The sequence below is a fragment of the Monodon monoceros genome, unplaced genomic scaffold (genome assembly GCF_005190385.1).
Source record: "Monodon monoceros isolate NGI ecotype Baffin Bay Population unplaced genomic scaffold, NGI_Narwhal_1 Super_Scaffold_22, whole genome shotgun sequence".
NCBI lineage: Eukaryota > Metazoa > Chordata > Mammalia > Artiodactyla > Monodontidae > Monodon > Monodon monoceros.
In genome coordinates this window covers 127378917-127406471 of record NW_021703779.1, presented here as the reverse complement: position 1 = coordinate 127406471, position 27555 = coordinate 127378917, and the positions used below count along the sequence as shown (strand labels likewise).

Sequence of the window (27555 nt, the reverse complement as noted above, 5' to 3'; positions counted from 1 at the left end):
CTAATTCATTAAAACACACTTCACAGCCACTATGATTTGTCTGGCACTGATTCCAAACATACTGAGCGGCTCATTCGGCTTTTCGCTCCGAGGTGCTCCTGGCACTGCCAGCTGATGGACCAGGATATCAGGCACCATGGATACTGCTGCACAAACAGCCTCCCCGACGCCACCTGGAGAAGCAAGGGACATTAGGCTCTGCTCTGGAAACAGCTAGTCAGCCTTAAAACCCCATCATATAGAGGACTTTGAATTTGTGGTTCCCAGGGAAAAATATCTTTCACTGGCCGTTGATTCATAAACAACCCTTCCCTGACTGACCAGAAGCATTCTCGTTCAAAAGTGCAAGTCTCCAAATTGCTCCCAGCCTCACTTATGGCAGGGGCTCTTTCCACTGGGGCTCCATGGATGCAGGCGTCTGCGGAACTCAGATTCTCAAAGCTGTCAGGAACCTACGAACTGGATGCCGGCTTCGGAAGGGCCGGCTTGCAAGGCTGGCCCCGGGGTGGTGCCCGGGCAGTGGGCTGGTGCGAGTGCCCTGCATCAACAAGACACTTTCCCTACTGATAAGGGTGGTCCCTGTGCCTGGACTCTGGCACCACAGGGTCGTTTAGGGGGCGCACCTGCTTTCCTCTGGGAATCGGGAAGTTTGGCACGTGCCGGGCAGCGACCAGCCCTCAATGAAACCCGGGGCGCTGAGTCTCGAGTGGGCTCCCTGGGTCTCCAGGGAGGCATCTGTCACTGCCGGAGAAGGGAGAGTGCTCGGCTGGCCCCTCATGGGAGGGAGAGGGGAAGCCGAAGGTGTGGGGTTCTCCACCCCCGACCCGCGTCTTCCGTCCTTGGGGGTGCTGGCGCGTGCCCTGTCCCTGTCATCAACCTCAGCCGGGGTGGCAATGGAGTGCTTTCCTGCAAGTCACGGGGGTGTTCTTGGGGCCCCTGACACGCAAACACATGAAGCTCCCCACTCCGTCCTCTGCCCCACCTGACCTTCCCTAGCCAAACACTGCCCAGCCCCCTCTCCCTGGCCACACTTTTCCTGCGTTTGCTGGGTTCTCTGCTTGCAAGGCACCATTGCCATTTTTTTGTGGGGGGCAAACTATTAATCATTCAATACTCAAGAGCAACTGTGAAGCTTCTTATGACGCCTCCCCTCACGATGCCAAGTTAGACACTCCTCTGCACTGCCACTGAACCAGCTACCCGGGGACCAGGCACCGCACACTGTGCCGAGCACACGCAAACGAGGATGGGCAGGGCCCCATCCTTGCCAGCCAGTGTAGGCGGGCAAGAGATCCTATACCCAGACCGTCGCAAAGAGCGAGTAATACAGGTTGCTGGGTGAGCGGTTGGCTGGAGGTGCTGCCCACGATCATGGCACACCTCTGGTCAAGGAAAACAAAAACACGCTGCACCAAAGCAGACTTTCAAAGTGGTCCCCAAGGCCTGCACACACCTTCTGAAGAGTGATCCTCCACTGTGATAATCTGGCCACCTGTGGCTTTTGCGTTGGAGATGATGGTGGCTGCATCCAGGGGTTTAACAGTAAACAGGTCGATGACGCGGATAGAAATATCTGGCGAACAGAGAGAACCAGCTTGGTGTATGAAGCAGACTCAGAATAAAAGACAGATCGGGGCACACAGGCAGCCCGAGTCCTACCACTCCCAGCTTGAACGCCAGCATTCAGCAGCAACCAACTGACCTTCTTGTTTAGAAAGATCATCGGCGGCTGCTAAGGCTTCATGCAAAGTCACTCCAGCTCCGACAACTGTGAGCCTGTCGTTGACACTGTTGCGGACGACCTGGTGTTGCACCCACAAAACAAAAATGCTGTGCTTACTACACACAGAACGTGTCTCAAAGTGGAGGACCCTCTGCTACAGCGCTCTCCTGAGCCTACCAATTTCACCCCTTAATAGCTCACCATAAAAAAGGCCGAGTCAGCACACTGACCAACAAGGACATATTCTTTTAAATAAGCCCCACTTCGTGTTTGTTTAACAAATTCACCTACTTTTCCTCAGGATTCAAGATGCCAAATTACTAAGCTCTTTTACAATATGTATGCAAAATGACCCTTTAGCAAAGCAGGTGGATTTCCAACTGGGATGTGAAAGGCTGAAGGCCGGAAGCGAGTTGTACAGCCCATCTGCTCCAGAGCATGGACTCACACCCACCAAGGGGTCTGAAAAGGCACCACCTCTGGACTGCTTGAACATCTTGCTGGGGCACTCACACAGAATGGACTCCGATCATGAACATGCTAATGGGGACCATTTGGAGGCATTTTTGAGGTGCCCTGTGAAGCCTGTGGCTGTGGAAAGCAAATCTCAGAGCAGGAGGAACTCGCCCAGGGCAGGGCTGAGACCAGCAGCCAGGCCCATCTGCCTTCAAAGCCCATGCTCCCAACCACTCGCTATTCTGTTAAGCACACAGGGCTCTCTGCTCTTTTTTTCATCGTTTTGTTTCCTCCAAAGTCACCCAACCAAAGGCATCTGGAAGTCTGCATTGCATTCCTCTGTACAGCTTTTGCTGTAGCTTAAGAACCACTGCTGACTACAGATATTCAGGGCTTCAAACCACCCATCCCCATTCTTCGAGAATGTTCTAGCGTTTTTACACACACACACACACACACACAAACACACACACATATATACATGTATAGATACATACATATACACATATACATACACACACCTACGTCCCCCTTTGCAGACCCAGCCCTTGAATTATCCATGGCATGCATATTATCACACACGTATTAACTCACATCAGGAAGTTACTTCATTTTGTCAGGACAGGACAAACATCAGGGGGGGGAAAAAAAGAAGAGAGATATGAGAAAGCTTTGAAAACCATATGACTATCACCAAGACACACTCCCCACCGCCCCTGGAGGCAAACATATGGCTTTGAGTAAAACATGGGAGTCAGGGAACAATAGTGTGAACGTGTAGTTCACACTGAAGTGAATAGTACAGCTTTTCCATTCAGCAGAATGGAGCTATGGGGGACTATTGACTGCTCTGGGTATACCTGCTCTACTGTGGCACTAAAGCCATCCAGCGCTCATTCACTCATTCTGAGCACTAGCCGCTGTGAATTCTGGAGCAGCCTAGCCCTTAGCAATCAAGTTGGAAGTCACCTATTACTCTTCAAGAGTGGCTATCAGTCTTTCACATACTTAAGGAGAGTATTAATGATGTTCTAAAAGGCTTATAAGATAAAGACAGGACAGAAAACTTTCCTATGCAGTATGATCTCAACTAAGATATACACATATATATACGTGTATATAGAGAAAGCCAGGAAGAAAACGCGCCCAAATGTCTGTAAGCACTGCTCTCTAGGTGGTGGGCAATCACTTATTTTCTCCACAGACGCTGCTGGTTTTCTGCACGCACAGCTCCGACAGGCAGGCACACAGACGCCAGGTTGCCGTGGGGGCTTGAATCCTGGTCTTCCTGAACACCTTCTCTGGCCCTCAACTACAAAACATGGCTGGTTGCTAACAATCTGTGCTTCTAGGGCTTTCTCAAGGATACAGGAGATAGGAGGCACCTTGCAATGCCAGCCTTTATCAGCAGGCCTGGGGGCGAGGCCACAATCCGTGTGAAAAAACAACCTCAGTGTCACACAATGGCCAGAGGCAAGATGGTTCATATTTGTTTGTTATATTCCTGGCCTTGGACCTGCAAAACCAGAACCTAACAGATATACTATTCATCTGAAATGGGTTCTATTATTTTGTTTAGCTTGAGGCTGTGATAAGGTACAGCAAAGCAACAAGTTGTTACCAGCTTATCTTTAAGGGCTCAACAAAGAGACTCCTTTCAGAAAGGAGAAAAGTTCAGTTCAGGCTGATACTGGCAGAATGTTCCTTCCTGAAGAAAAGCAGGCAAAGGTCATGAATTTTTTTTAAACTAGTGCAAAGAAAGAATGAAGCGTTAACTGTGGATGTCTCTAGCGCTGGCTTCAACAACAATGCTCTCCACATGAACTGATACTGGAAGACGCTGGAGAACTTAAGGCCTTACCTTGGCCCGTCCAATCTCAAAGATTTCATCTGGGGTGTAAATAACTGCAGTTTCTGGCCGACTGATCCGAATGTAGCACATCCCCTACGGTGTAAATGAACACCAGAGCCACAGTTTAGAAAATCAAACTAAATTTCCAACTAATAAACCTCAAAAAGAAGTGGAGGAGGACCTAACAATTCTTTGTACTAAAAACAAAATGTGCCTTTTGGAGTGAGGGCCAGCTGTCACGGGGTCAGGTTACTACGAAGGGCCCTGCTGGGGTGCCCTGTGGCGAGCCCTCCACACTGTGCTAGCTCACCCATGTAGGAAAGCTTTCTCAAATACAAATCGATGTGTTGTGTCTCCACAGAACATAAACGTGGGGCAGGAGCACTGACTCACCTTGAACAGAAAGCCTACAACACATGGGAAACAACTTTTGTCCCAACAGCTTCTAATGCTCCATCCTCAGAAGTACCTTAGACACCAGAATCTAAAATGACTATTTCTCCAACAAAAAGATGTAAATACGTTTTTTATCACCTTGAACATATAAACAGGAATGTAAATGAATACTCAAATGTCTAGAGTATTTGTTAATTTACATACATATTTAAATCATACATGATAAACCAATATATGAATTTAGGAACACTGATTCCTTTTGTTCATTTACATGTTATGAACTAGTTCTATTCGGTGTATTTTTATGAGGTACAATTGACTTAAGTGGAGCATGCCCTGAATTCTGATAAGTTATACACCGTGTAACCATCTCCTGAGTCTGGATAGCATTTGCACCTGCCCAGAAAGTTCCCTCATGCCTCTCTCCCGTCACTCTCCCCACCCAAGAAGCAACCTCTATTCTGATTTCCGTCACCACAGCTTTGTCTCTTTTGAACTTCCCACAAATAAGATCCTGCAGCACACAAGATCGCACTGTACATGCAAGGACATAAAACAATGTCTATGATATAGCAAGTAGAAAAATCCAGAACTATGTGTGAGGCCACTTACGTTTAAAGGAAAAAAGTCAAAGAAACTCATGTCTCTAACACGTTGGAAATGCTTGGAACGGAACTTGCACAACCCACCCCAACTGTGCCCAGGGTTGCCTGTGCAGGGGCATGGGTGTGTGCAGGGCTGCAGGGTGAGGTGAGTCTGGCGACCGCTAGCTAGAGTGGTTAGAAAGATAAAGATTCTGTCCCGTAGCCTCTGCTGCAGCTGGGTTCTGGACAGGAGTTAGGTTGTGTCCATCTGATGCCCTTGGGTGAGACTTCAGGAGGGGCAGGCAGGGCAGAAGCCAGACTTGTACCCATCTAAGCTGTTTCTGAGGGTGGGATAGGGCTGGGAACCCCAGGGTTTGTCTACAGTGGCCTCCCACTGGCAACTGTCCAGTTTTCTGATATCACGAGGTGGCAGCTGCACGGGCTGTGTCTAAGGCCAGCACACGATGGCTTGTCGCTGGAGCCCACTTCCGTGGCCCTGCCAAGGGCTCCCTGTCTCAGAGCCCCAGAGCACTCCCTCCTTCTTGACCCAAGTCCCACCCGATACAGGTCATCAGGGGTTCAAAATTCTTCTGCACTGTTTTTTACAATGTGAATGTATTCATGTTCTTCGTGGTTCATCACCCTTTTTGGGGGCAGTGGTTCTACTTTTAAAAGGAATCCTACAACCAAATTTCCTATAACGAATATCTATCTTCTTTATGCTGAGAAAAAAATCAAACCATCAGTACCAAACTAGCATCAGAGCCCAGAAACATTTTCTGTCTGCACCAGTGTCCCCTTAAAAATACCTTGGTATTGGCCGCCAGGAACACAGCATGCTCCGTTGAGATGGCATCGCTTGGATAGAAAATAGTGCAGTTCGGAACCGTTCGGAACATGGCCAGATCCTCCAGGGCCATCTGGGAGGGGCTGTCTTCACCTGAGAAAGCAAAGCCATAGCCCAACAAAAAGATGAGCCTGCTCTCTGTCAGTCAAGCAAGTGTGCTGGCATGGTGGCCACCATCGCAGCACACGTCACTGCCACACTCCACATGAGGCTCCTCACTGACATTGCTAGCAACATGGCATAGGCCTCTTCTTGGCCCCAAGCCTCGCTGTGCTGCTGCCCTAAGTGACCCAACACTCCTCCCTGAGCACCAGGCCTCTGGCCCTGTTCTCTTCTCCCTAGGAGGGCCCCCTCAGACACTGTCATTTCTTCTCTGCTCTTCTACCTTCTCCATCAAGAGACTAAGGTTTTCAGACTCAAATGGTCTCATTCATTTCTCATGGCCTTCAAAGTAGCTGAGCATTACAGAACATAACCTTTGGGGTGCCCTCGGGGTGCTGCTGGAACTCAGGGGGCCTTCGTGTGTGGGGGAAAGAAACTCTGTGGAAAGAGAAAGCCCAATGTACACCAGGGTGGCCTAGCTCTTCCAGCTAGGAAGGGAACTGTCACCGTGTACACTGCCTGGCCTGGGACTGCTGTCTCTCCTCAGAACCCCAGCTCCTCTGGGCTGGACCTACAGCCACTTCTCCACTTAGCTGAGTTGAAAACTTACTCCTCACCCAGCCCCAGGCAGACAGCCCAGACCTCCTCTCTCCTTGCTCTCTTCCCCTGCATCTGGCCCATCCAGAGACTTCTTAGCCAGTCCTGCTCTCCCAGGAAGTCCCCAAGACGACACCCAAACATGTACTTCCAGCTCTTCCCTCCAGCATTTGGCAGCAAGTGTAAGCTGTCACATCTACCTTGACCTGCCCTGCCACAGGAATGTCAGGTGCCCCATCTTTCCAGGCTCCCCATTTCTGTCATCCACGGACACGACTCCCGGATGTTTCCCAGGCAAGAAACCCCTGGGGACTGGGGTTTTGCTGTTCTTGCAGTCTGAGACTCCTCCTGTCAGCAATGTTGAAATCTTTCTTCAGGTTCTCACAGATTCGCCCGATTTTCTATCCACTGCTAACACACACCTCGGTCCTCCTCCTGGCTCCCGTGTTTCCCACAGTTTCCATGTAGCCCATCCACGGTTAATGCCCATGTGTTGGGTGCCTCAAGGTTTCCCATTCTGTCCAAGCAGGCTGCTCGGGCCAGCAGAGCCCTGGCGGGCTGTGCTCCTTGCTTTGCTGTGTCCATGCTGCTCGTCCCCACTTAGACTAAGGCAACCAGAGAGCAGTAAACAATTCGGTGATGCCAGGGTGACCCAATCCCTACCTAGTATGTGGTTTGACAAAGAAGAGGCACTCAGGACAGATACTTATTTCTTGGTGACAGAAAAAATGGGCACTTTTCAGTAATACCAAGGGATCAGCTCAAAAGTTACCCAGAGTGTCTGGAACTTTTAGAACATGACATGGCTTTTTTCAAAAAGGAGGTTATGATAACCGAACATTATGGAACCTTAAGTACGCCGGCAGTTCAATCTCTTACAGGCTAATCTTTCTCTGTAAAGGAGGAAGGCGATTAAGGTGACGGCATTGAGGACTCATACCTATGGATACCCCGCAGTGGGACCCAATAAGGTTGATGCTGGTTCGAGAGATGGCTCCCATCCGGATCTGATCAAATGCTCGGGTCAAAAAGGCAGCAAAGGTGCAAAGAAAAGTAACCATCCGACCACGGGTGGCGCATCCCAGTGCCACGCTCACCTGCAACACAAAGAAGGTGAATCAGAACACTCCCGGACCCCACTGCCCCTTCCGTTCCCCAGCACAGAGTGTGGGGATCTCAGGGAAATCTCTACTCTGCACCCTCTCACCTTGCCACCCCTCCCCCAGGCACCTACCTGGGAAAAACCCAAACCTGGCAAATCCACGGTGTCCCCTGAATGCTGCCAGAAAAGAGAGGAACTGCAGTGCTAACCCTGCTCCTTCAAATCCAAGATGTGGAAGCTCGGGACACTCAAGGCCGCCCTGCAGTCCCCGTGGGTCTCCTTCCTAGTCTCTTCCCCTACCTTCTGTCCCCTCTCTCCCTGCCCCTTCGCATGCTTCCCCGGGGCACTTCCGGGGGCAGAGAGGTGAACAACGGAGGCTCTCCTATCCCATCCCCACGTCCCCACCGTGTCATTAGGAGACGGGACAGACCAGTACCTACTTGAGGCCCCCACTTGCCCACCCTGCTGAACCTCATCCTTCTCCTGCTTTCTCAATGGCACCTCTGACCGTGCAATTATTCCCTCCCCTCCCATGTTTCCTCAGTTTCTCCCTCTCTGATCACTGAAGTGTGTGCTAGTATCTTCCATCTTCCCCCCTCACTTTCACCTTGTCCTCCCGCTCCAGGTGCTGCCCTTCGTCTATGTTCTCCTTCACAGGAAACTTCGCACCCTTCCTCATTTCCCACTTTCTGCCCGTTTCCCTTCATCTAGGCTGCCATTCCCTGTGAGGGACCCAGAAGCTGCCAAATGCAGAGGTCACCTGACCCTGTCTGCATCATATCTGACCTCTCGGGAGCCTCCAGCACTACAGACCACCCGTCTCACTGAACACTGCTTCTCCTGCCCAGGCTGGTTCTGCTGGGCGGGGCACCTAGACTGAGTCCTGGGGCTCGGGCCACACTCCTCCTCATCTGTGCCCTCCACGGGGAACCAGCATATGGTCCCATCGTGTCACTCTGATGTGCTTGATGCTAACCACCCCTCTCTCTCTCTATTCTTCACCTCCCCTGGAACGCCAGGCTCACATACCCTGGCAGGTTTCAAACTAGAAGATGAACATCTTGGGGGTAAACAAAGACCGTCCAAGGGAAACATGGCTGTGGCTGGTCTCAACATCAAGATCCTTGACTCCCACGTCTGTCTGCCAGCAAAAGGGCCCAGGGCCTACTTCCCGCTGTCTCCCTGATAATCGCCTCCCAGTCACTGACTGCCAAAAGGCGCTCTCTCACCCACATCGGGTCCTTCAGTCGGGCAACATCCTGGAGTGTAAGAGCTCCGGATCAAAACAGAAAGGACAATTCGAAATAATCATAGCAGCCTTGAGAAACTACAGAACTCAAAAGGTTGGATAACAAATTCTTTTTTAAGTCAGGGGTTTTCCAATTCTTTTAACAAAACTGAAAGAGAACCTAATGCAACTGTCAACCCTTTACAAATAATTTTGCACCGACAACTTTACATGAAAGATCACTGTGTGATTTTTGGCTTATAACTGGGAAGGAATTCAAATGAATTGAATGATGTTGCCACAACAAAACTCTTTCCCTTCCCATCACCTTATTTATGTAAACAACATTTCTTTGCACTTACATCATTAAAATACGAATAGATTTTGTTCTGAAACTTGCCTCATTCTAGCTTTAAGTGTACTTAACCAATGCTACACAAGCTAATAATTATAACTGTAGCTCAATCCAGAAGAAAAAAAATTGTAATGCTCCAAGGCCTATGGACATAGGAAAAATTTTAAAAACTATCAGTGTATATGCATATTTTTATTGCAGAAAAGAGCTGTCAATAAAAGGCTTTCCTGCATAAATATATTTGGGGAAGCAGAACGGAAATAAGAATTCAAGTAGAAAAACGGATTTAATTTCTGACAAAGAGAGCCTTCATGTAATTGGATGATTTGAGTATTAAAGTGTCACAAATTTCAATATACGGGAAATTATATCCTTTGCATCTACTTAAATCTGTGATGAAAAATTTAGATGTTAACTTAAAGCTAGGCAGAAAAATATCTAGTCTAGAGAAACACATTCAGCAGTTTGGAAAGCAAACACATTTGGAGATAAATGATCTATCCTCTAACCTACCTGGCACCCCCATCCCCATTCTAACAGGTACCCTGACCCCCCCACCCCAGGGCCCAAAGAGAGCTGTGTTCCCAAAACCCATTCCTCCCCCAGTCTTGTCCATCTCAGGAAGCGACACTGCTCTGTTCCCAAGTGCTCTGGCCTATGCCCTAGTGCCAGCCTTGGTTCCTGCCCTGACACCTACCCCATGGCATCCTGCCGACTCTCCTGTCAAAGCTGATTCTGGATGAGTCTGCTTCTCTCCAACCCCACAGCTACTGTCCTGGTCCAAGTCGCCATCTCCTGTCACCTCCCCCACTTCCCCCAACAAGCTATTCTCCACACCGGCCTTTCTTCCTGCTCCCTAAACAGCTCAGATTTGGGCATGCCACAGAGCTATCTGGGCCCTCTGCTGGGAATACCGTCCCCCCAAGATCTATGCATGACTGACTCCTTGTCACTTAAGTCCCAGCTTAAATGTCACGTCCTCTGAGACCTTGCTCCTGACTGGCCCTAGTCATGCTATCACTGTAGTCACCAGTTTCACTCGGTAGCACTGGATACTACCCACTTGCTGGCTGCTTCTTTATTCATTTTTTTCAGTTGCTGATTGAAAGAATCAATGAGTTAGGAAGCAAGCTTTTTGATAGGTGGCTCAATTCAGAAAATTATGAATTGTATTTTTTTCCATTCAAAATGGAAACAGCTTAGCTTAATGAGACCCACAGAAAAATGTACATATTCTTACAGTTGCAATGACCTACTTTACTGAACAGGGGGGGCTTAAATTCCAACACTGACAGGGCCAGGGAAGCACCGTGAACAAATGAGCGGGCCAGCAGGATGCAGGGACATGGTGAGCTGGCTGTGGACCCCCATCTAAATGGGGCCCCTGCTTGGCTCCAGCTAACCGGTGGCAGGCAGGAAGGAATGTCGTTCCAATGTTGCCAGATCTTCCCAATCTTCAAGAGAATCCAGAAATTTGGATTCCATATAAAATTTCCTGACTTTTAAAAGCTGGCAGCTGGGACTTCCCCGGCGGTCCAGTGGTTAAGACTCCGTGTTTCCAACGCAGGGGGCGCGGGTTTGATCCCTGGTCGGGGAACTAAGACCCCACACGCCACATGGTACAGGCAAAAAAAAAAGCTGGCAACTAATTAAAAATATTTGTAAATACTACTTGTTCCAAATACAATATCTCTGGTGGTCACGTAAGGCCTGCTGGCCCACAGATTTCTGGCCAGTGCTGTTTTTGGCCTCTACGATGTGAAGGTACATGTGCGCTGGCCTCTGCACTGGCACAGAGCTTTACAAGTCAAGGCGTTTACTTGCACAAACTCCTTTCTCTCTCTTGAGGGGAGTGTGTGCGGATATGTGCATGCATAAGAGGCTCCTGCATTAACGTCATCCTGGGAAGAGACTGAAGCACAGATAAGCAGAACAGCTCTACCTAAGGCCACAGCACTACTGACATTCTTGAGGCTGCAATTAGGGCAACATTTGAATATCTAGGATATGTTAGGCCCCATGCAACAAGGTGGAGAGAAAAACCACAGTCCCTTGTAGCTTTCACTCCATTGGCCTCTGGAATGTTGACTCTATTGGCCTCTGGAATGTTGTAGGATTGCCTGGTTGTGGGATGGGCAGGGCAGGAAGAGTGGGGTCACCTAGAGCTACCAGGGAGCTGTGCATGCTTTAGGCCTGGAGACCTGAGGGCAGATGGCTGGAGCCCCTCCCTGCAGTCCTGGAAGTCACCCCTCAGACTCTGCCTGGCTGCTCTGTACTTGTTTCTCCCGACACTTTTTTCCTCCATTTCCTTTGCTTTTATAAGTGGAAAGAAAAACTGTAACACAGCACAGGCCTCCTATGTCTGGTGGGCCACTGTTTGTCAATGAGAAGGCTCCAGATGGATGTTCCCAGCATACATACCATGTTTTGCTCAGAAGAACACTCAATGAAGTGCTCAGGGTGTTCCTTCTTGAATATGTCAGAGAAGGTGGAGTTCTTGCTGTCACCGTCCAGCACAACGACTCTGTCATTTGCACGGCCCAGCTTAGCCAGGGCCAGACCACATGCTTTCCGAGTAGCTATCTGGAAGTTAAACAGCAGAGTTTCTTAGAATGGGTTTAGAAGGAAGGTGAATTGGTAGAATTATAAATTGTCATCTACCTTAATGAAGAAAGAAAATTTGCGATTCACCAATAATCTCCTTTAGGGTAATAAAAAAGGACTGCTAGCCAATCTTAAATCCATACTTGGCTCACTGGGTATCAATTTCCCCCAAATAAATTTATTCTTCTGTCCCATTCCTATAGTTGATTTAAAAATTTAAATTTCCCAAAATGCAAATGCCTCTGTGAGTGTTTAACTATAAAACTGATGATACTCACTGTAAATATTAAAATGTAGAACTTTAGAAACATAATACAAATAATAAACAATTCCATTAGGATATTGTTTGAGATTGGACTCAACCTATGGATTAATTTAGGGGAGAACTGACATCCTTACAATATTGAGTTTTTCTATTAAAAAAAACAAGGTTTGGCATTTCCTCAAAGAGTTAAACAGAATTACTACGACCCAGCAATTCTACTCCTAGGTATATACCCAAGAGAAAAAACACATCTATACGAAAGGTTGTACACAAATGTTCATTGCAGCATTATTCACAATAGCCAAAAGGTAGAAACAACCCAAATGTCCAGCAACAGATGAATGGATAAATAAAACATATGATATACCCATAAAACGGAGTACCGCCACCACATGGATGAACCTCGAGAACACAGTGCTAAGTGAAATAAGCCAGACTCAAAACTTCGCATATTATATGATCCCATTTACATGAAATGTCTGGAATAGGCAAATCCACAGACACAGAAAGTAGATTAGCAGTTACTAGGGGTTGGGTGGGAATGGAGAGTAACTGCTAATGGGTATAGGGTTTCTCTTCCGGATGACGGAAATGTTGTAAGATTGAGTGTGGTGATGGTTGCACAACTCTGTCAGTATGCTAAAAACCACTGAATTGTACATTTCAAATGGGTAGATTATATAGAAATCTATAGCTTTATATATCTTTATTATCTCAATAAAGCTGTTATTTAAAAAACAAGGTTTGCCTCCTCATTTATTTGTCTTTGTTCATTCATCTAAACACTCTTAAAAATATTTTTTAAAACAGGCAATTCATGTAGATGAGTACAAAAGTCAAGTTATGAAAGAATATCGAGTGAAAAGGCCATCTTCCTCCCACTCTCCCAGTTCCTCTCCCCAGAGGTAAGGGAAATGACAGGTTTGTGTAGCATCCTTTTGGCAGTGGTCTACTCACAAATACTTGGTGAGCATCTCATGCATGCAAGGCATGTGAGCTTCTTTTAGGGCTATAGTTTTATAAGTATCTTAACATAGACCTTATATACTTAAGTTTATTTTTAGTTATTTTAGTTTTTACTGCCACTGTAAAAGGGATAACCTCTCCATTTTATTAATATAAGAATCAATCTTTGTATATTAGTTTTGCTACAAGCTCTCTTTCTGGACTCCTCTTGTTTCTAACCATTTTCTGTCGATTCTCTTGGGCTTTCCAGGCATACAACTCTACCACCTGCAAAAAGGCTTGCCTTTTCATTGTCAGGACTGAGTCTTTTATTGTTAATGATCATAATTTCCCCCCTCCTAATACTGGTGAATGATACGCATTACTAATTTGAACTTCACTGATTCATATACTTCTTTAAGGTACTGAGTTGAGACCGGCGAACATTTTATTTAGAATTTTTACATCAATATTCATAAGTGAGGTTGGCCTGTAGTTTTTTCCTTTGGGATAGCATTATAACATTTTGGCTTCATAAATGTCTTTTTCCATATTCAAGAAGGTTTGGAATAGCCTAGGAATTCACCTGTTCCTTGAAGGTTAAAATTAAGTCACTCTTGCAACTTAGTGAGCCTGGCACTTTGGAGGTATATAACTCTTGGACAGTTTTCTCAAATTTTTCTATGGCTGTTGATCTACTTAAGTGTTTTGTGTCTTTTTAGTCAATTTTGGTATTTTATGTATTCCTAAAAGAGGTCCATTTTTTTTTACAGGTTTTCATACCAATTAGCATAGTTTTCTCAAAATTCTGTTTTCTGCATCTGTGGTTGTCTCCTCTAGTGACTAATTTTATTCATTTATGATTTTCATCTCTTTAAGTAGGCTAGATAATAGTTTGTCTACTGTATAAGTAATTCAAAGAGCCAACTCTTTGATTTGTGTATTAATGTGACTTCTTGTTCTTTAATTCATTAACTTTTTACGAACTGGCCTGTTTCCTTAATTTTTCCTATTAGTAAAATATGAAAAGCTTCCAAAAAATGAAAAGTTTCCATAATCCCACCTACCTTACAGACATAAACACCTCATCATAATCAATGCTGCAATTGACATTCATTCTATTCTGCACACTTGCACAGGTGTTTCTGTAGGATAAACTCCTGTGAGTTGCACTGCTAGTTTGAAGGGTATGAACAGCTAAAGTGTTAACACAGATTACCAAAGTAGCCTCTGTTTATATGTACTTTTCCCTTATTAATAGCATTCTTCTGCTTTTAAATTTGTTTTCTCATTTCTCAAATAGTCAATTCATTTATTTTACACCCATATTACCAGGCTAAGAAAACGTAAGTAACACTCAAAATGTCCCCAAATAAATAAATATTTCCTTCCTCCCAGGCTCGCCACCTTATTTCCTTAGGTTGTGAAGACCCTGCATACTTTGAATACAAAAGTGGTAACAAAAAGCAGAAAGGCTTTATGTTCAGGGTTTCGTGCCTAATTTGTTTCCTTTCTGAAGAACTGGCCTTTGGTGAATTGACGTGTTTCCTTGTGTAATCCAGGGAATAAGCCCAACAGATCAATCCAGCCAGGCCCCCATCCTTTGAGAAGACACAGAAGCAAGCAAAAGTTGCATAGCAATGGACACAAATAAGCAGCGACTGACTGGTAAGAAAATTCAGACCTGAGTTAAGTTTGAAATCAAAGAATAAATATCAGAAACAGTAAAGGAGAAGGTAAATCCATATTTGTTGCTTATAATCTTTAGTTAAATATCACATCACCTAACAATTTATTCATTCCTGGAGATCAGAGTAAACAGAGTCCTCTGTATTAGGAAAAGCAGAGAGCAAAGCAGTTTGCCTACCATGTCACCAACATTGTAAGCGGGTGGAGAGGTCATTTCTATATCTGTGATGTTGAGTTGAGGCGAGTCTTCAACAGGGGGTTTTGGGTTAAGCTGCTTCTTGGTCTGTATCTGGCTCTCAATTAGCTTGATGATTGTTTCCACCCTTTCTTTTGGCATTGGCCTTTCACGCCAGTGTTCTGCATCCTCAACACCTGCAACCCAATGGACACAACACGCTCACTCCCTAAGTATCTAACGAGCTCCTGTGTGGTCATCTGAAAGACATCCAGATGGAGATGTCAGCCACAGAGTAAAAACCTGGCACAGGGGGCCTGAAATAGTACTACAGCCGCAGGAGACGGCCTTGACAAAGGCCGAGAGGCTCCTGAGGGGGCCACTGGCCCATGTGCTGGTGATGGAGGGGAGAGAGGGAGATGAGGCTGGACAGGCAGAGCAGACCATGGAGGATCCTATGGGTATAAGGAGTTTGAGTTCTTATACTCAAACAAGATGGGAAACCACTGACGGGTTTGGAAGGGGGATGGTGACTGATCAGATCCATGTTGTAGAAGGGTCACCACAGCAGTCATGTGGGGGCTGGCTTGGGGAGACTGCAGTTAGGGAGAGATGACTGGGCCTGGGCAAGAGAGATGGAGAGGAGCAAACAGACTTGAGACGTACATCAGGAGCAGAATCAATCAGAATCGATGACAGACTGGGTATGTGTGTAGGGGGCACATAAGGGAGAGGTGGAGGCAAGGACAATACCCAGGTTTCTTCCAGGAGCAAACTGGTCCAGTCATCATTTACTGAACGGGGGTACCAGAATAAGACTGTATTTTGAGAAGGAGTCATAGAAGAGTTTTATTCTAAAATGTCAACACTAGAAACACACCAGGAATCACACCTACTGCAACTATTTATACTTGAGATGAACAACTTCAGATGTCCACTTTGAAATCTGCAAGAAGACTTTCAAAACCCCCTCCCTTCCCCGACCCTCAGTTCCACAGTTACCTTTCCCAGAGGCGCTGCTTTACTAGTGGCCTGTGTGTCCTCCCAGGTAGCATGGGAACAGGCTAGGGCGCTCGCAGGCACATACACTCATGTTTACGTATTTGCTCACGCTCAGCCCCCCTCTGGCTCTGCACTCCCGTGGAGATGGCTCCCTGCTGGTCCTCTAACTGACAGACTATCCTCTCAGCCACTCCCTCGCGCTCGCTTGCTGGGGGTCTGGGCTTCCTCCCCCTTGCCCTAACCAGATCTGCTATCTACAAGCATGAAAAAGAGCAAAAGCGCTGGGCGCACGTCACAGGCATAATCACCGTGCATGAAGTCAGCTGTCTGCCCAGCTAGACTAAGCCTCTCTCCACCTCATACGCTAGGCAGGTTTTTGATAACCACAAGCAGGAAAGCAACACTTCCTTACGTGGCATGCCGTGGCCCCTGAAGGTCTTGGCAACTACAGCAGTGGGCTTGCTCTTCACTTGAGCCGCCTGCTGGAACACATGGCACAGTGCCTCCACATCGCGGCCATCCACCACGAAAGTACTCCATCTGTCAACCGAGAAGTGGGCCAGGTTAGAAGGCGAAGGGGGGATGGGGCGGAAAGAAGGTGCCACAAAACAGGACAGTTACCCAAAGGCTTCACAGCGCTTCTGAAAGAGGTCTACGCAGTGCTCGAGGGGCTGGGTGCCGCTGTGGCACAGGTGATTCACGTCAAAGATGGCCACGAGATTGTCCAGACTGTAGTGGGAAGCAAAGGCCATGGCCTCCCAGACGGAGCCTTCCGAGGACTCGCCATCTCCAATGAGGCAGAACACCCGGTAGCTGGGGCAAGCCAAGAGACGTTAGGACCCTGCCTGGGGCTCCTCTGGGCAGCTCAAGCAAATATATTTCATGGAGAGAAACAAAGGAGGAGACTGGAGCAGCTGCTTCAGACCTAAGACAATTTTCCTTGTCAATGCTGCCCAAATTCCACAGCTGAGGAAATGCAGCTTTCAAAGCTTGGGCCTCACGACATGGGCTGCACCTTTGGCTAGTCTTCTCATTCTAGCTGTAAAAGTAATTTCTACATTCTTCTGCCACTCCTCTGGGCCCAACGAATAAGAGAGGATGGGGAGAAGGCAGCTCCCTTAAATGCCCAAACGTTTACATATATGGTTTCTTGATAAGCTCCATGTTAAGCACTGCTACCTTCTATTTCTGATCTTACAAATTTATATAAAATAATAACAATCAAAACATCCGACCTCAGGAGCGTTTGTTCTGTTATAAATATTAAACTCCTCCGCAGCAGAAACATGAAATGTTTAAACCACTAAAACACAACCCAGACCCCCCCAAAATGCTATAAATGAAGTATAAAAATAGTGATTAACCACAGGATAGGGACTAACAGAGGCAACAGTGAGAGATGCAAAAGGTCAACTGTGGAGGAAGTACAACAAAGTGCCTTCAGAGGGGCCATCTGGGCTGGAACCTGGGACTGAGGGGCTGCAGACTCAGGCACGCTGGGTGAACCATGGGAGTAGAACATGCACACCATCATGGCCAAGCCTGAGCCCCCCAGGATCCCCCATCTTGCTGCTCCTACATCAGCAGCACCTGGGCACACACCCCTGCAAGAAAGGCATGGATCTGCCTGTCTTCAGGAAGGTGGACCATTCCAGAAAAAGAGACCTTTGATTAACATGTAGGGGTCCCCAATGGAAAGGCAAATACACCATCTGTTCACTCTATAGTGAACCTCACTGAGATATGGGAAACAGGAAGATGTATCTCTTAGTAAAAACTTGAATCCTAGGACTTCCCTGGTGCTCCAATGGCTAAGACTCCATGCTCCCAATGCAGGGGGCTCGGGTTCCATCCCTGGTCAGGGAACTAGATCCCACAATGCTGCAGCTAAGACCTTGCATACTGCAACTAAAGATCTTGCATGCCGCAACTAAGACCCAGCGCAGCTAGCTAAATAAACAAACAAGCAATAAATAAATGTTTAAAAAAAACGTAGACTTGAATCCTAATAAACTGTTTTCTTTCTTTTTTAAAATATTTATTTATTTATTTTGGCTGTGCTGGGTCTTAGTTGCAGCATGTGGGATCCTACAGTTGTGGCATGTGGGCTCATAGTTGCAGCATGCGGGATTCTTACTTGCGGCATGCATGTGGGATCTAGTTCTCTGAACAGGGATCGAACCTGGGCCCCCTGCATTGGGAGTGCGGCGTCTTACCCACTGGACCACCAGGGAAGTCCCTAATGAACTGATTTCTATACTGCAGGCAGCACTTAGGACCCAAAAGGAGATGCTAGAACAGCATCATGAAATATGATTTCTTTTTACTCCTTGAGTACTTGGTAACCTGAACTTTTAACACAATCACTGTCTTCCCAAACTAATAAGCGATAAATAAAGCCAAAGTGCTGGGGGAGGGGGTCGGGGGGTGGGAACAGTTAAGTGGTTTCTGGGTAAGCGCCTTACCTGGCCTTGTCAAAGTACCTGCCAGTATATGCCATCCCACACGCGATCCCCAGTCCTTGCCCCAGCCATCCAGTTGCCACATTAACAAATGACAGTCTCTGTAAGAGAAGGGACCAAATGAATCTACACACCCTCATGCACCCCAAAGTGTCAGATCAACGTCACAAAGACAACAGAGTCACAGGTAATCCAGCTGGTGAGGGCAACTGGAGCTCTGACAACATAGAAGTGGGAAGCTTCTGCACACAGCAGCCTAAACAGAGCCCAAGAGCAAAGCAGAAAAAAAACATAAGCACAAGTCTTGCCATTTCCACAAGACCTTTTATCTAGTTGTATACAGACCAGATATTCAATGTTTTTGGAGAATATGGACTCTTAAATAGAAACTAGAAACACTGAAGAAGATTTCAATTTCCCTGGTTTGTAAAACTCAAGTCAACTGAGATTTGAGAAGTGGTGATGTAGGAGGTTATGCTAGAAATAAATCACTTTCTACCACCGCTCCATTTATCCCCACTGACCTGCTTGTACGCACAGGCTATCACTGTCCCATGGAGAGAATGTGGCCCTATGAGGGCCACAAGGTGGTGCCAATGCCAAAGGTCTGCTGCACTAAGGCCTCACTCACTCCCAAGCTTCTGAAGAGATATCAAACTTATTCAACACTTCCGCTGCCACCATCTTGGCCTGGCCACAAACATCTCTTGCCTCTGTCAGAGCAGTGGCCTCCCTGCTTCCCTCCACAGTCGTTCTCAACACAGCCACCAGGCGGAGCACGATAAAACCGAAGTCCGCCCCTCAATTGCTGCGGAGAACTGTCCAAGGTCTTGTCATCTAACGTCAAGTAGAGCTCAAGTTCTTGCAGTGGCCTGTTCACTCCAGACCCCCATCACCTCCCACTGCTCTGGGTGCCTGGCCTCCTGGCTGTCCTTTGAACACGCCACGCACATGCCTGCCTCAGGGCTTTAGCAGGTGTGGCTCCCTCTCTGCTGAGTGCTCAGTGCTTGTGCCTAAATAAGGGCACAGCTTACTCCCTCACACCCTCCAAGTCTCTGCTCAAATGTCAACACCAAGGCTTTCCTGGACCATCTCTTTCACCTAGTACCTGCCCTCCACTTCCCTTGGATCTAGGATACTCAGCCCCATCTGACATGCTATTTCTGGGTTTGTTTCTTGTCTGCCCCCTTCCTCCATTCAGATGTCAGCTCCATTCAGAGACTGGTTTGTGTTCTCACTACCACGATGAGTGGATGGTACTTGTTCGTCTCAGATCCCTCTCCTGTTTTGCTCCACCCTACTGTTCTGCTCTTCCTGGGGCTCCTGACCTTCCTTAACTTTCTCTACGTGCTTTGTGCCCTCACAGATTCCTGTTTTGCATCTCTAGCCCCAAGAACTGTCCCACTGAAGTCTCTCTTGACAACGTCGCTAGCTTAGTCTTTCTCCCTACAGCTCCTATTTTACTCCTGTAACAAGCTCTGGCTCCCAGGTGCCTTATGTGCCCTTGGAGCAAGCCTGTGCTCTACACTCAGACCAACTCCACTTCCCCCCAGCTTTAACGCGGGGGACAAGTAAGCCCACTTCCATAAGGCTTTGCTCTCTGGGTATGATGGTGAGGAAAGCCCCGTTCAGGAAGCAAGAGGCTGTAGGATTAATTGAGAAGATTGATGGGGCATCAACATGATGTCTGGTATGGTGGAAGCACACCAACATGGGTTCCCTTTCCTTTCCCAAGAATCATTTCGCTGTGGGGGGGACACTCACAACTGAGGGGCCAATAATAAAGATGCACACAAGCTGCTGAAGGCACCCAGGAAAGAAAGCTTTCTCTTCCAGGTGGTACTTCTCATCTTTGTTCTGACACAAAGTATGCTTCAAGAACAAATTTACAAGAAGCCTTTTTGGTTACTTCCCAGGCCTCCTTGGCTAAAGAAAACAAAAGAGCTGATAAAACACAAACTAAGGCCTGGGTGGTGGACGGAGAGATCATGAGCACCTCAGTCAGTGCCATGGCCAGGCTTTAGCCAGCGGCCTCCTCATGCAGCTGTCTACATAGACACTCCTGCCCCGGGAGCACAGATTATGGAGACCCTGGCTTCTCGGCCTCTAGCAAATCCATTTACTCCATTCCCAACCAGAGCCAAGATGGACTATGCTCCTGAGTGTTTTCTTTTTTTAAAAAACTAAATTTATGGGCTTCCCTGGTGGCGGAGTGGTTGGGAGTCCGCCTGCCGATGCAGGGGATACGGGTTTGTGCCCCGGTCCGGGAAGATCCCACATGCCGCAGAGCGGCTGGGCCCGTGAGCCATGGATGGTGAGCCTGTGCGTCCAGAGCCTGTGCTCTGCAATGGGAGAGGCCACAGCAGTGAGAGGCCACCAGGGAATTCCCACATCTTTCCTTTTTTTTAAAGTAAAGCTCTAAACACCCATACTTTGTTTGTACACCTATAGTTATTCAGTTTTTATGATGAAGGAAATTCAAGCTTACAGAAAAGTTGTACAAATAGTACAATGAAGTTCCACATACTCTTTACCTAAATTCGTCGACTATTACTAATGGACTTCGTTTGCTTCATCTCTCTTCCTCTACACACACGTTTTATTTATCCTTTGCCAAACCTCATTTGAGATTATGTTTTAGACACCAAGACAAGGATCACAACTACGGCTCCAGGTATTCTGCCTATACTCTGCCTCTGTCTTTACTTCCCGCTGCCCAGATCTGGGGTTTCTATTTGCACATGTCGTTCTACCAGTTGAGCTTTAAATGCTTTGCTCAGAACACAGCAAACTTTCAGACAGCATCAAAAGAGCTGCTTGTTCTTCTAGATCGACCTTGCTTTTAATATTTCTTTTCTTTCCTGTCCCCCAATGTCATGAGGTATCTCATACTATAGCCTAATGAGAAACTCCTTATTGGTATCAGGTCAGATATGCAGAGAAATGGAAGAGAAAGCTGATGGACAGGAGGGACATCCCTCCAAATCAAGCTCAACGCTCCTCGAGCTCAACAAGTTGGATTCACTCATGTGGCCCTCCTCTACCCAGGTGGCAGAGGATCGGAGCAGCACGACCCTGACAAGGGGGGCTTTAGTGGGGTAAAGTGAGGCACCATCAAAGGAAAAGAAGGACTGCCAGCTGCCACAAGTCTTCCTTCCCACCACGCAGCCCTCACTAGAACACCTTTTAGATCTTTATGAGGTGCCATGGTCTGAATGTTTGTGCCCCCTCCCCAGAATCCATTATGTTGAAAACCTAATGCCCAAGGCGATAGTATTAGGAGGTAGCGGTCTTTGGTTAGTGATTAGGTCATGAGGGCAGAACCCTGAAGAGTGGGGTTAATGCCCTTATAAAAGAGAGACCATTTCTCCTTACATCACACGAGGATATAGTGAGAAGTCTGCCACCAGGAACAGGGCCCTCACCAGAACATGACCATGCTGGCGCCTTGATCTTAGACTTCTAACCTCCAGAACTGTGAGAAATAAATTTCTATTGTTCATAAGCCACCCAGTCTCTGGTGTTTTATTATACCAGCCTGAACAGATGAAGACATGAGGCAAAGAGAGAAGCACCAAAAGGATAAACAGAGGCCATTTCAGGTCTTGTTGCCACATGGTGGCTTTTAAAATGAGTTCAGGAACCACGTGTCTGAGCATGGGTTCCTATGCCAGCTTACCTTGGAGAGGACGAATCTGTCGTTGTTCGGGTTCTCCGGGTCCGTGAGTTTATACCTCATGATGTAGAACAACAGCACGGACATGATCTCAGATGCACTGCTGCACAATGTGGGGTGGCTGAAAGACATGGCACAGGTCGTTTCTCACAGGCAAGTGACTCACCAGGGACACACACAGTGCATGAGGAGGCCTTTCAGCACATGGTCTCCTCAAACTGGAAGCAGCAGTCATTTCTCCCAGCCTGAAAGAATCCAGCCAAGGGAAAGGGATGCTGGGCCACTGCCCACCAAGTTCACAGCTTTTAAGGATGCTTTGAGGCCCTGGAACCTCACAACTCCTCTCCCCGTAGGGAGCAAGACCTCACAGACCAGCCCCCTTCTATCAGTGGAGCACCGGCATACTTGGGGAAGTTCGCCTGGTGACTCTGTAAGCATTTGAGTGTCATTTCACTTGTATGAATTCATCTGTGATATCCTTAATCAGAAATTTCACAAAGCAGAAATAAACCCACACGTATGTGGTCAACTAATTTTTGATGAGGGAGCCAAGAATACTCAATGCAGAAAAAACAGTCTCTTCAACAACTGATACAGGAAAAATTGGATATTCACATGTAAAAAAATGAAACTGGACACCTATCTTATACCACTCACAGAAATTAACTTGAAATGGATTAAAACTTAAAGGTAAGACCAAAAACCATAAAACTCCTAGAAGAAAAACATAGGCACTACGCTACTTGACCTGAGTCTTCACGAGGATGCTTTGAATCAGACACTAAAAGCAAAAGCAACAAAAACAACAAACAAACAAAAACCAAGTGGGACTGAACAAAACTCTTCATGGCAAAGGAAACCATCAACAAAATGTAAAAGCAACCTACTGAATAGGAGAAAGTATTTGCAAATCATATATCTGATAATGTGTTTATATGGAAAATATATAAACAACTCACACAATTCCGTAACAAAACAACAAAAAGTCCTCTTAAAAATGGTCAAAGGATCTGAATAGGCATTTTCCCAAAGAACACATACAACAGGCACATGAAAAGGTGCTCAACATCACTGATCATCAGGGAAATTGCAAGTCAAAACCACAATGAGATATCCCCTCACACCTATCAGAACGGCTGTCATCAAAAAGATGAGTTAACAAATCTGGCAAAGATGTGGAGAAAAGAGAACCCTTGTGCACTGTTGGTGGGAATGTAAATTAGAGGAGCCACTATGGAAAACAATATGGAGGATCTTAAAACAAACAAACAAACAAACCACCATATGATCCAGCAATTCCACTACTGGGAGTATATCTGAAGAAAATGAAAACACTATGTGGAAGAGATATCTGCACCCCTACGTTCACAGCAGCACTATTTACAATAGCCAAGCTATGGAAACAACTGAAGTGTCTGATAGATGAATGGACAAAGGAGATGTGGTACAGATATATAATGGAACATAATTCAGGCACAAAAAGGAAATTCTGCCATTTATGACAACATGGATGGGCCTTGAGAACATTATGCTAGATGAAGTAACTCACAGAAAAAGAAATACTGTATTATTACACTGTGGAATCTAAAAAAAACCCCAAACCCAAACTCATAGAAAAAGAGATCACCAGATTTGTGGTTACCAAAGGTGGGGGTTGAGGGGAGGAGGAACTGGATGAAGGTGTCGAAAGTTACAAACTTCCAGATATAAAATAATTAAATACAGGGCTTCCCTGGTGGCGCAGTGGTTAAGAATCCGCCTGCCAATGCAGGGGACACGGATTCGAGCCCTGGTCCAGGAAGATTCCACATGCCGCTGAACAACTAAGCCCATGAGCCACAACTACTGAGCCTGTGCTCTAGAGCCCGTGCTCTGCAACAAGAGAAGCCACAACAATGAGAAGCCTGCACACTGCAATAAAGCCCCCGCTCACCACAACTAGAGAAAGCCAGCGTGCAGCAACGAAGACCCAACACAGCCAAAACAAACAGACAAACCCACAAAACTCCACAAGTAAGTAAATAAATTTTAAAAATAAATACTTGGGATGTAATATATAACAAAATGACTATAATTAACACTTCTGTATGATATATTTGAAAGTTGTTAACAGTAGATCCTAAGAATTCTCATTACAGGGAAAAAACATTTTTCCATTTTTTGGTATCTATGAGATGATGGGTAATAAATAAACTTACTGTATTTATCATTTTACAATATATGTAAGTCAAATCATTATGCTGTATACCTTAGATAGTGCTGTGTGCTCAATTACATCTCAATAAAACTGGGAAAGAAAATTTTAAAAAATCCAACAAAGAAAACGCATTCTACTTCCTAAAATGAATTTCTTTTAGGAAGTGAATGGTCAGACTGAGAAGTTTCTCATTGTGGTGTAACTTGAATGAAGAAACTGCTGCTCTTAGAAAGCAGCCTGCATGGGAGTCCAGGCAGTCTGCCATTAATTAATAAGGGGAGGAGGTGGCAGGGCAGAGGACAAAACCAACTCCCTAGAGCCCTGCCACACCCCAAAAGTCAGAAGAGTAACATTTTAAGCCCAGCTCATGTGTATTAATAATCTCCCCTTTCAAGTTTCACAATACAGAAAATGGAGAGTTAAACCTCTCGCCTTTGCAAGTATCCCAAGTGGATAATTTGGATTTAAAAGCTGTTACAGATCTCTTGAGAAAATGCAAACTGTTATTAATTTTGAAGGTGAAGGGAGCAAAATGAAAATGTAAAAAAAAAAAAAATCCAAAACCATGCAGGTCTTAAACTCATTGACATTGCCTTTTTAAAGTTATAGCACAGGCTGGAGAAGAAAACTTAAAAAAGATATCACACAAACTATTTTATCTGACCAGGACAGGGTGAAGTTAGAAGTCAATAATAGAAAGAAAATGGTAAAATTCACACATTTGTGGGAATTAAACAACACACTCTTATAATAACTTTAAATGGGGTATAATACATAAAAGCATTAAATCACTATATTGTACACGCGACACTAATGTAAGAGTCGACTACACTTCGATTAAAAAAGAAAACAACCTTCCCCCACAACGCACTTAAACGAACAATGGGTCAAAGAAACTTCAAGAGAGTTGGAAAGTATTGAGACAAATGAAGAAGAAAACATAAGACACCAAAATTTATGGGATGTGGCAAAAGCAGTGACAAGAGATAAGTTTATAGCTGTAAATGTTTACATTAAAAAAGAACGATCTCTGGGAATTCCCTGGTGGTCCAGTGGTTTGGACTCGGCGCTTTCACTGCCGTGGACACAGGTTCGATCCTTGGTCGGGGACCTAAGATCCCGCAATCTGCACAGCGCGGTCAAAATAAATAAATGAATAAGTAAATAAAACTTAAAAAAAAGAACGATCTCAAAGAAGAAAACCTAACTTCACAACTTAGTAACTAGGAAAAGCAGAACTAAACCCAAAGCTACCAGAATGGAAAACGTAATAAATATTATTGCAGAAATAAAAGACTAGGAAAGCAATGTAGAAAATGAACCAAAACAAAAGCTGGTTCTTTGAAAAGATTAACAAAAGTAATAAGCCTTGGGCTTCCCTGGTGGTGCAGTGGTTAAGAATCCGCCTGCTAATGCAGAGGACACAGGTTCGAGCCCCGGTCTGGGAAGATCCCACATGCCGCGGAGCAGCTAAGCCCATGGGCCACAGCTACTGAGCCTGCACTCTAGAGCCCGTGAACCACAAGTACTGAGGCCCGTGCGCCTAGAGCCCGTGCTTCGCAACGAGAGCCCTGCGCACCACAACGAAGAATAGCCCCCCTGCGCCCCCGCTCGCCGCAAAGCCCTCACGCGCGGCAACGAAGACCCAACGCAGCCAAAACAAAAACAAAAACAAAAGCCTTTAGCTAAAGTAAGGAAAAAACAGAAAATTACTGAATTTACTAAATCCGATTTGAAATTACTAATTACATTTCAGGAATGAAAGTAAGGATATAACCACCGATTCTACAGACATAAAAAGGACTATAAAGGACTGTGAACAATTGTACGCCAATAAATCAGTTAACCTAGAAGAAATTTTTAGAAATAGAAAATCTGAATAAACCTACAATAAGGAGATTGAATCAGTAGTCGAAAAGCTCCGTGACAAAAAAAAAAAACTTTGAACCTGATGGCCTCACTGGTGAATCCTCAATCCGCCTCCAACTTTCCCCAAAAAACTGAAGGGAACACACTGAAACTCACTCTGGGGCCAGAAGTGCCTCCATACTAAAGGCAGACAAATACCTTCGGGGAAAGCTAACGGCTAACATCTCACGAATACTGACGCAAACATCCTCGACAAAATACCAGCAGAACCAACAGTCCCCTTTTGCTCCGATTCCTACTCGCCTATTTCTTTTAGGCTTTATTTCCTGGAACTCCACGTCCTGGGTCGGGACCCTGGCGTCGAGGACAACCACTTACACGGAAAACGCCGGGCCGCTCCCGCTCCCACTCTAGCCGGTCGGACGCAGGCGCTCCGCCAGCCGGCCCGCGTCCCGGCTTCTTTCCGCTAGCAGGAGAGGCCGGAGGCCCTGGGCCGCCACTGTCGGCCGGCCGTGGGCCAGTGAGGGGCGGCTACCTGAGTATGTGGCCAGCGGCGGCCACGAGTCTGCGGGTGGCTGCCAAGCCCTAAGGGCCTGAAATGGGGCCACTAAATAACGAAGCCCACCCCGCCCCCGACGGCTCCGTTCAACTCTCTCCCCGGTCGTCGCCGCAGGGCCGGCCGCTCAACGACCGGAGCTTCGACCACGGCGCCTTACCGAAAGCCTGAGGCACAGAGGGTCCTGATGGCGTGGAGGCGCAGGCGATTGGCCATGTCTTGCAGCACCTGCAAGATGTCCTCGTCAATCTTGGCTTCTTCCGCCATCGTTCCGCTCGCCTCCTGTTCAGCCATAGCTGAGATCTCGCGCGCGTCTGAAGAGCAAACGGCGCAAAGCGTCCTCAGCTAGCCGCACGCGCTCCGCTGCCTCCGCGCGCCGCTGCCTCCGCGTGCCGCTGCTCCGCGCGCCGCTGCCTCCCCGTCTGAGGAGCGAACGGCGCGGAGCCTGCTCAGCTGGCCGCGCGCGTGCCGCTCCCTACGCGCGCCCTCCAACTCCATGGATTTTGAACAATTGTTATTCATATGTTGCACATTATTCGAAATAATTTAATTCTTTTATATCTGCCCTCGTCCTATCAATTCAAAGAGGGTTGCCTACACGCAGGACCAGGTCTACTTTTGGGGTGATAAAAAAATTCTGGAAGTAGATGGTGTGATAGTTGCGCGATGTGGTGACTGTAGTAAAGGAGGGCCGATTCATTCACAGGCTTTAAAAGAGTTATTGATACAATAGTGCAGTTTGTTTTGCTCACTTCCTCACACTATAAAAAAAGCCACGCTGGAATCTTCCCCTTTGCAGCCGCCTCCCTCCAGCCCCTTAGCAGCCCAGCCCCCGGCAGTGGGGGTTGGGAGGTCTTCACAGCAAGTGAGGCG

The 27555-nt window shown here is 46.7% G+C and overlaps 1 protein-coding gene across 2 annotated transcripts; it reads right to left on the bottom strand.

Annotated features, from left to right (window-relative positions):
• On the bottom strand, window positions 1–26976 carry TKTL1 (transketolase like 1). Of its 2 annotated transcripts, none has more exons than XM_029240761.1 (13): window positions 26843–26976; window positions 22064–22181; window positions 18388–18485; window positions 16544–16735; window positions 16335–16462; window positions 14924–15117; window positions 11664–11825; window positions 7498–7654; window positions 5821–5951; window positions 4041–4124; window positions 1703–1802; window positions 1454–1573; window positions 1–173 (listed from the first exon to the last, which is right to left on the bottom strand). In XM_029240761.1, the coding sequence occupies exons 1-13, from the start codon at window positions 26974–26976 to the stop codon at window positions 1–3; spliced, it is 1791 nt and encodes a 596-aa protein (XP_029096594.1). The 2 variants fall into 2 exon arrangements, with proteins under 2 accessions (XP_029096594.1, XP_029096595.1); XM_029240762.1 differs by having other exon boundaries at window positions 22064–22163.
• Window positions 26977–27555: the final 579 nt, after the last annotated feature.